The 10062-nt window shown below is 47.4% G+C and overlaps 1 protein-coding gene across 1 annotated transcript; it reads right to left on the bottom strand.

The window, feature by feature from the left end:
• Nucleotides 1-8680: 8680 nt before the first annotated feature.
• On the bottom strand, nucleotides 8681-9430 carry LOC147983992 (putative F-box protein At1g53370). Its single transcript, XM_087540941.1, has one exon. It carries the CDS (start codon nucleotides 9428-9430, stop codon nucleotides 8681-8683), a length of 750 nt encoding a protein of 249 aa, XP_087397067.1.
• Between the last annotated feature and the right edge of the window lie 632 nt (nucleotides 9431-10062).

Below are 10062 nucleotides of genomic sequence, written 5' to 3'. Positions count from 1 at the left end.
AACGCCGGATTCAGAAGCTCTCGGCCAAGTCAGCAAAAGCTGCCCTCCAAAGGCGCCAGAGATGAGCTGTCCAGCCTAAACAAAATTCTGGACCACATATGTCAGATCCATAGCACCCCCGATAAACCTGCAAATCATACCCACAGAGAATTTTGGGTCTTCAAGCAGTCCGGCAAGCTTAACGCCGAACACAAGGGGCAGGATACACCAAGCGAAGACGAGGATGAGCCTCGCAAGCAAAGCACTGGGGAACAGAAAAAATTTCCACCAGAAGTCAAAACAGTAAACGTGTTACACGTTATAAAGGCGAGAAACAAAGCGGCACTCCCAGAGAAATATGCCCAAAGGCCTATCACCACCTAGTCCTGCCACTGGTCGTCTCAACCGATCACTTTCGACCATCGGGATTACTCAGCAAGTATCCGGCGTGCAGGATGGGCTGCCTTGGTATTAGACCCAATAATTGAGGGATATCACTTTACACGAGTTCTGATGGACGGTGGCAGCAGTATAAACCTGATATATTAGGACACAATCCGCCAAATGGGGATAGACCCAACAAAAATTTGCCACAGCAATACTACCTTTAAAGGAGTAACGCCATGCCCAGGGACTCATTGCACGGGCTCCCTGCTACTAGAGGTTATATTCGGCTTCCCCGATAACCTCCGTAGCGAAAATTTAACCTTCCACATTGCTCCGTTCCAAAGTGGCTATCAAGCACTACTTGGACGCAAAGCTTTCACTCGCTTTAATGCAATACCGCATTACGCTTCCCTCACGCTTAAGATGCCCGGTCCACATGGCATCATTACAGTAAATGGAAATATTGAGCGATCCCTACGCGCCGAAGAGAGTGTGGCTGCCTCGGCAGCCGCACACAAAAAAGGCCTCACCAACTAAAGCATTCAACAGGTCGTCAAGGCTACGGACACGGTTAGACGAGTCTGACGCAGCTATATGTAGTTCATACAGGTTTGATGGCTACACCCCTATTACAAATACAAGGGGCTCAACGTGCGCAGACAAGTGGCAATTTTTACTCATCTTGAATTATACATGGTTTCTTTAAACCTACCTTTTTGCACGACAACTTTTCACGTAAGTTCCTCTCTTTTATAGATGACCATCATGCTACACCCATCCAGGATATGGCACAACGGAGACACGGGCGCAGACGTGCAGCAGGGACCCGTTCCAAGGATTCTTTTTAGATTAAGACCCTGCATAAACCTTTCTTACTGTCTCTTGTTGATACACATCCCTCGGATTCTCAGTACTATTGAGAAGGATGCTGGCGTCTTGGCATGTGGCCACGTCAGAATAATGCACGTACCTGGACGCCAGGGGCTTCTTATAAAGGGCATTGTTTGGGCCCGGTTTATACCATAAAGACCGAATACCTTAGGGAGTGTTCGGCGTCGTGAGTTTGGCCTTATACGCATCAGCTCCGAATCATGTCTTTGGTCAAATGTTGGGTTTGCCCGGGTCCTATGTTTTGGTACCTTACGTTCCGCTCTATCGGCTAAGGTAGCACTAGGAGAACTACTACGATTGTGCCGCGGTTCATCCGGACAAGCACCTCAGTAAAGAAAGCCGAAAACTGACTGTCATGATATAGTGTGCGACTGGTCAACCACTCGATGACCTATCGGAATGTTAGAATTCCTCCGCCTTAATGAAGGGTCGTTTCCCAGCCAGGCATGTACGCACCCCGAATTCGGGAGAGTGCGGAGCCACCAGAGGCTATATAGTAGCCCCACTGTCAAACTCTTATGGCTAAGTGAAAGTGTTAAAGCATTATAGTCCGGTTGCCTCGTTCGCTGCGCTATCACCTCCTCAGTAGGACCAAGACATTGGGTTAAGTGTGAACACGCATCTTCTGCGAACACCTCTGCATTATATGCGTGGGGGTTGAAGCCTCCCCCGCCCCCCTCGCCGCCACCAGAGACGACTGCCGGGAAAGCCCGCACGGGCGCTGGAGAAGGTGGCGGCGGGTTCTTCGGCGCTCCTTCTTCGTGGAGGCCATCGGATCCAGGGGCGGCGGCCCCTGCTGGCGTGGCGTGCGGCGTGCCTGAGGGTTCGGCCATGAGGACGGCGAGCCGCAGGCGTGCCAGATCTGGAGGTATTTCCCCCTCCCTTCCATGCATCCCTTTCCAGTCCCCGGTTCGGTTTGGATCTTGCCGGATACACCTCCGATGTGTTCTGGTGGAGCAGATCGGTGTTTGAGGGAAACCTTGGCCGCCTTGGCTGGCCGGCAGCGCCGACGCCGCCTTTTGGCGCCGCTTTCCTCCTTGGGGGCGCTGCTGAGGGCACCATCTCTCCACTCCGACCCATGTCCGGGTGAAAGCCCAAGATCCAATGCGGATCGGGCGTCGGCAGCGCCCCGTGCACCATAACCTTCCTGGAGGCGGCGCCAAGGACATTGGGATCGGATGGGAGGGTCTGCAGGTGAGGGGTGGGGGTGTGCTGCCTCCCTTTCGGTGGAACAGTGTTTCTTTCTACATATTCTTGGCGATGGCTCTTGGCGGCATGGAGCAGCGGAGGCTTGGCGTCAGATGTGTGGTGACGGACACGCGCAGGAGGTCGACGCTGTCTGGCGTCATGGTGGCGTCGGCGGCAACAAGACCGGGCAAGGCCGATGCAACAGTACAGCTCTGAAGATGGATATGTGAGAGGTGATTGTGGCGGCCTCATACCCGGCAGGCGTCCTGGTTGAGGAGCACGTCGGACTGGTGGGTGCCCATACCTGGTAGGCGTCCTGGTTGGGACCTCGGGTCTTAGATGTTAGGTTTGGCTGCAAGGTCTGTTTGGTATTAGGCCCAGACCATCAGCGCCTCTTTATCAGTTAGATAGGAGTAGCGACAGAGGTTGTTGAGATGGTGGCTTTGGTCTTACTGTTATACGACTTTGTAAGGTCTGATGTTAATAATTAATAAATTGGCCTTATGCATCGTCTAGATGAAGAGGCCGGGGGTATCCCTCCTTTTCTAAAAAGAATTTATCTGATCTCTTCATCTTTACTTACCGTGATCCATCTTATAGACGGTTTGATCTCTTCATGCACAGATGGAATGGTTGCACAGTTATATATATCTTGGAACAATGTGATCGATCGTCATCCGGAAATGATGATGATCTGACTCTACTTACTAAAAGTCCTTACCTATGTTGTGCTTGAGTTGTTTTATGAAATCACAGCCACATCCTCTTTTCTTTAAGATTCATATGTAATGTGACATTGGTGATCAATTCATCCTCAAGAACTTTTGATGATCTAAGGGAGAAAGGAAAAAAACGTCTAACTGATGTATGATGATGCGTCTTTCTAATTTGTAGCCGTCCTTGGATTATATAACCCTTAGACCAACGGATTTATTTTTTATAGGTACCTGAGCCTTGGCCGCCGCCCTCGGGTGATTTCGTCAAGACTCCAAAGTTTGGTATGCCTTGTATTTACTATGGTTTTTTAGCTCTCTAATTCTTGTCATTGTTTGTTGATTGCTTCGGTATTAGTTTTGAAATGAAGTCATGGGGTATAGATCATATTAGAAAGAGAAGAGAAGAAGATGATGATATGGTCCTTTTCATTCTTCCATTATTGCAAAAAAACTAACAGCACATATATGCAGATTGCTCTTGGTGTAGTTTTCTTTTGCAAAATGTCTTGTGGAAGTTCTTTCATATTTCCAGCTTTGGCATGGGAACAGTAACTTAAAACAATTCAGTGTTTGACTAGCTTAGAATCGACAACCAGTCTTGCATATTGAATGTGTGCTTCTGAGCTAACATCATTATCATATTGAATGAGGACAAGCTCCATTTCAGATTTGATAACACAGCATTTAGATGTGGAACTTGTCAATCTTGTCCCCATTTTGGGGAGCCCTGCCCCTCCTTATATATGTTGAAAGGGGCGGTTTACATGTGAAGTCCTATTAGAATTAGGACTAGTCTATCTCTAATACAAACCGGATACAAGTCCAGGTCTTAGCTCCTTGTAAGATAATGTTCCTCATGCCTTTCCTCTTAAACCGGCCCACCGTTAAACGTGAACCGGCCTTCTGGGCTTTGGGCCTTGTCATCCGTCGATCCCGCGCGCCGGATTACCAGTGAGTCAGAATGACCAGGTGGGTTGCTTGTAAACCGCCAGGTGAGGGCGGGTCGCCAGTAACTCGCCAAGTGTCAGCGGGGTCTTCAGATAAACCGCCAAGTCCGGCCGGGTTAACTTCCGGCCGGTTTACACCGCGGGGTATATCCCCGACATTGAGCACATGCTCCTGACTGTTCTTTCAAGTATAAACAAGCATGTTCATCTTTTTTTTCTGTTTCAGCAGGTTCTCAGGCACCATAGGAAGCACTTTTGGCCACTCAAAAACTGGATGATCATGACATCGAAGGAGCAACTCATCTCCATTACAACATCATTTTTCATCCTTTCTTGATCTGCAATAATACTCAGCCTTGTTTGGTGTAGAAAAACATAATTAGTCCTTAGCTATTGCTCAAGTAGACATGCATTGCATTATCAGATTTTTTTTCGAAAAGGGGGTTTGCCCCAGCCTCTGCATCAAAACGATGCATACGGCCATATGTTTATTAAAAAGCAAAGGATCCAGTACAAATCATCCTGTCACGATTAAGGAACAAATAAGACTCATCAAGAGCTAAACAGAAGAATAAGAGCCACAACTGACCGGTAAACTGAGATAGGAACACTAAATTCCTATCCTATTACATGACCGCCATCCAAACCGGCTGAAAATAGCCCGAGCTAGCATCTCCCATCGGGTAGATCCAGTAACCAAACACTTCATTGCCTCCGTCGGAGTGAGTAGCGACCACATACGGAGCAATGTAGTGGCCCGGAAAATAACCTGCAAAAAATGAATATTTGTTGTTCTATTAAAAACCAAATCATTTCTGCAGTTCCAGACTGCCCATAATAAAGCACATACTCCTATATGAATATGTCTCGTTGTTTCGATATCTATCCCATCTAGCCACCTCCCAAATAACGCGGTGATAGAATTCGGAGGAGCAATGTTAAATGCTATGTGAACCGATCACCACAATTTTTTTTGCCAGAGGGCAATCAAGAAAGAGGTGTTTGATAGATTTGTGTTGGTCGCAAAAGCTACATCTTGTAGATCCTGTCCAATTGCGTTTGGCCAAGCTATCCTTAGTTAAAATAACTTGTTTATGCACAAATCACATAAACACTTTGATTTTCAAAGGTACTCTGACTTTCTGAACATGCTTCGAACGCGGAATCGCGCTAGAATTGATAACATCCAAATACATGGATTTGCCGAAAACTCTCATTCTTATTTAGTTTCCAGCATATCCTATCGGGCTGTTGAGTCAGCTGAATATCCATCAGTCTTCTCACAAGATGGAGCCACGATTCCCAACGGTTTCCCACTAGCGTCCTCTGAAATTGTATATTAAGTGGAGTGGACTGCAACACTGTTGCAACATACGGGTCTCTACGTTGAACAATGTTATATAGCGACGGATATTGGAGTGCGAGGGGCGTCTCCCCCAGCCATGTATCCTCCCAAAACCTCGTAGTGGTACCGCTTCCAACTATAAACCTAGTCATGTTGAAAAAGAGTGATTTAATTCTCATCAATCCTTTCCAAAAAGGCGAATCAGTCGGTCTCACTTTCACCTGGGATAAGGTTTTAGAGTGAAGGTACTTGTTACGTAGGATCTGCGCCCAAGTGGCCTCCGTCTCTACAGAAAGCTTAAACAACCACTTGCTAAGAAGACATCTATTCTTCACCTCCAGATTTTCAATACCTAGACCTTCTTGGTCTTTCGGCCTGCAAATGATATCCCATTTAGGAAGTCTATACTTTCGTTTTAGTTCGTCACTATGCCGGAAGAAGCGTGATCGATAGAAGTCTAGCCTTTTTCGGACTCCAACCGGTACCTCGAAAAAGGATAGGAGAAACATAGGCATACTTGTGACAACCGAATTAATGAGAATTAATCGGCCTCCATATGACATCAGCTTGCCCTTCCAGCAGCTGAGTTTCTTCTCAAATCGATCCTCAATGCACTTCCATTCTCTGTTAGTCAGCTTACGGTGGTGGGTCGGTATACCTAAATATGTGAATGGTAAAACCCCCAACTCACACCCGAAAAATTGTTTGTATGCCTCTTGGTCATCATTAGCTCTTCCAAAGCAAAACAATTTGCTCCTGTGGAAGTTAATCTTTAACCCTGTCAATTGTTCGAATAAGCATAACACCAGCTTCATGTTTCGCGCTTTTGCCAAATCATGCTCCATGAAGATGATAGTATCATCAGCGTACTGTAATATGGAGACACTGCCATCCACTAAGTGCGGAACAAGGCCACCTACCTGGACCGCATCCTTAGCCCTTCCTATGAGAATTGACAACATATCGACCACTATGTTGAATAAAATAGGGGACAACGGATCTCCTTGTCTCAGACCTTTGCGTGTTTGGAAGTAGTGACCTATATCATCATTCACTTTTATCCCAACACTCCTTTTTTGCGTGAAAGATTCTACCTAATGTCTCCAGGCGTGATCAAAACCTTTCATACGCAGCGCCTGTTGGGGGAAAGGCCATTTGACCTTATCATATGCTTTCTCAAAATCTACTTTGAAAACAACTCCGTCTAGTTTTTTCGTGTGAATTTTATGGAGTGTTTCATGTAAGACAACAACCCCTTTTAGGATGTTTATGTCCGGCATGAAGGCAGTCTGGGATGGTTGAACCACAGAGTGAGCAATCTGTGTGAGTCTATTGGTACCGACCTTGATGAAAATTTTGAAACTTACATTAAGAAGACAGATTGGCCTAAACTACTCAATACGAACAGCCTCTGTCTTCTTAGGCAGTAAAGTTATCGTTCCAAAATTTAATTAAAACAACTGAAGCTGTCCAGAGAAAAAAATCATGGAACATCGGAAGCAGACCCCCTTTGATAATGGGCCAACACTTTTTATAAAACTCCGCCGGAAAACCATCCGGCCCTGGAGCCTTATTGTTCTTCATTTGTGAAATGGCCTCAAACACCTCATTCTCCGTAAATGGGGCAGTTAAAATATCATTCTCGTCCGCCACATGTTGAGGGACATCCTCAACCATGGACTCATCTAAGGACACAAAGTTATCCTCTGGAGGCCCAAAAAGTTGCTTATAGTATCCTCTTGCATTATCAGATGGATGTAAACATCATCAAAGGGCAAGTTATTGTGTGGCTATGTTGCATTATCATTGTTGCAAAATTATGTTGTGAATGTGATCCAAAATTATGTTGTTGTTGTGATGATCTGCAAAATTATGTTGTTGCAAAATTAAGTCACGCAAAATTATGTTGTTGTTGTTGTGACGCAAAGATCACATTTTAATTTTAATTATCCAATAATCTTTGTCCCAAAATTATGTTATGGCTGTGGTGAAGTGGTGTTGTTATGATGACATATTGATTCTAAATCATGCAGAATTATGTAGTTGCTGTGATGATCTACAAAGATCACATTTTTTATTTTGATTATCCAATACTCCGTCCGTTCCAAAATATAGTGCTTCCTCTATTTTCGTGCTTCAACTTTGACCATAAATTTAACCAACAAGACCGACTGCGGCGGGAGCATAAGTTATATCAGTAAATTCGTATTCAAAAGAAGTTTTCAATTATATAATTTTTTTCTCCTGCCGCAGTTGGTCTCGCTGGTTAAATTTATGCTCAAAGTTGGACCTCGAAAAACGCGGGTGCACTATATTTTAGAATTGAGGGAGTAGTACAAATTAAGGCAATCCCCCCCTGTGAAACAATATTTGTATGTGCAAGGGAATGTGGGGGATTTCAAAAATTGGGTGAAGGGAAGGGGATCACCAAATCCCCTACAATCCCCAACTCCTTGGGGGCTGAAAAAAAGCTTGTGCCAAACAAGGCCTAAAGGATGTTCGAAAATTGTTTTCATGCTCAGCAGCAAAATGGTGGTACAGAATAATCAAACACGGTACAAATTTCAATCCTGGTACATTATTCAAAATTTAATTAGAAAACCCAGACAAAAAACTTAGGATAAACCACAATTCCTTAGGAGCATATGTCCATCATTGTCTCGTCTTGGGACGGCGGCAATTCAAAGACGCGTGGCGAGAGCAGAGTGGGACAGTAACCCCGACGGATCATCCATCGCCATTCGTATGATATTGTAGCCGTCTGGAGCTGTTTGTTCCACTGTAGCAATCGACCGTGGTCAGGAATGGACGACCTCGTGTCATACCTGTGCAAGGTGTCGCTGCGCGTGTAGCAGAGTGTCTCATATTGAAACCACGCACTCCACGGTACCCTGCTCCACGGCCTTCGGGTGTTGAAGGGATGTTCCACTTCCATGAAGAAGCTGTAGCGCAAATCCCAGTGCGGCTCCTTCTCGCCGTCCGATTCCTTGTTCTCCATGCTCATGACCCAGAAGCGGATGGCCTTGGGGCGACCACCGCTGACCATGTGTGCGGCGAGGCACAGACGCCCCTTCAGCTCAAAGGCCAGTGGATTATCATATCGATATGTCGCGAGATCGTTCGGGAGAGGGTAAACGCGGGACGTCTCGGCAGGCACGTCCACTACCAGTACTCCGGCAGCCTCCTCTCCCATGGGTGCATTCCAGCCTTTGGTGACCACGTGAAGTTTACCATCGATCATCACTGGCGCTGAAAATGCTGTTTCTTCTGTTTGGTGGGCGTGAGGGTGAGAGGAACGAGTCTTTGCGCCCCCTGCGGGCGTCACCCAAGGTGTAGACGTCCACGTCCACCCGCTCGGAGGAGTACGAGTATGGCGGAAAAGAGAAGCGGAACAGCTTGTACTCGTTGGTGGGCGGACTGAACCCAAAGACGAAGAAATACACATGGTTCTTGTTGCTGAGCGGAGGGGCCGTGGGAAGCGCCAGCGTCTCGCCGGTGACGGGGTTGCACACCACCACCGGCGTCTGACCCTTTCGGTCCTCTAGCACGAAGCAGAGGAGGCCGTTGCAGATGTTGACGAGGCCGTCGCTGTGGGGCTTGGCGATGAAGCACATGGGTTTGTCCGAGGATAAGCTGAAGACGCCCGTCTTCATGCTCTGGCTGAGCTCGCATAGTACACCGGATAGGAGCAAGAACTCGGCCTCTGCAGAGAGCGCGGCATGACTCGCTGCGTGGAGCTTGCGGAAGGAGGGGTCCCTGACGACGCTGCGCCACTGCCGGGAGACGCAGCAGGACCGGGCCACGTCCTTGGTCGGCAGCTTCATCAGGATTTCCTGTAGCATCTCATTGGGGATCTCCAGGATGCTGCCGGAGCAGCAGCCATCAGCCTCGCTGAGACGACGACGTCCCACTGCAAATGGATAGACTTGTGATTGTAGACCATCGACATCGACGTCCCAAGGCAAAGAGATGCGCATCGTACTCGGTGGACCGCAGCCAGAGCCGGCAACTCGAAATCAATCGACGTGTGAGTTTTGACCCTAGACTTCGCATTTATACTATAGGGCACGACCGTACGAGTTGCCGAGTTTGAGTCAAGCAGGTATTCCCGAGTTCGAGTCGAAGACGGTACCGCGCTGCGTGGGAGGCGAGGGGCTCTAGGCTCAAGAAGACCTTCTCCGGTACCACCAACCGCCGGCGCCGCCGGCTACGTACCCACCGGTCGCCGCCGTGCTAGCCAACCGTGGGATCAGGCATTGACCGAGGCTGCTCGCAGCCTCCTTACCGCACGGCTCCGACCCCAAGCTTGCCGCCGGCCGCCACTACAACCTCGTCATCTACACAATTTGCTGTCGACCGACCACCCCTCCTACCTCGACGCCAACAAATGACATATGATGGATATGGATAATATATATGCATCTATGGATTATATGTAAAGTTTGGATAGTTTCCCGCAAAAAAACAGAATACCTTTTTGATGGATATATATAGATTTTTTATGAATATATGTATTTATTTTTTTGTTTGTAAATGAATGCAATGCATGTTCGTCGCTGCTTCAAGGACCCGCACCGTGAAGTGGATCCTGAATTGATCGAAATGCAAG

The sequence above is a fragment of the Triticum urartu genome, chromosome 2A (assembly GCF_056163025.1).
Source record: "Triticum urartu cultivar PI428250 chromosome 2A, HENAU_Tu73, whole genome shotgun sequence".
NCBI lineage: Eukaryota > Viridiplantae > Streptophyta > Magnoliopsida > Poales > Poaceae > Triticum > Triticum urartu.
The sequence above is the reverse complement of the archived record's forward strand: the minus strand, read 5'-3'. Positions and strand labels throughout refer to the sequence as shown.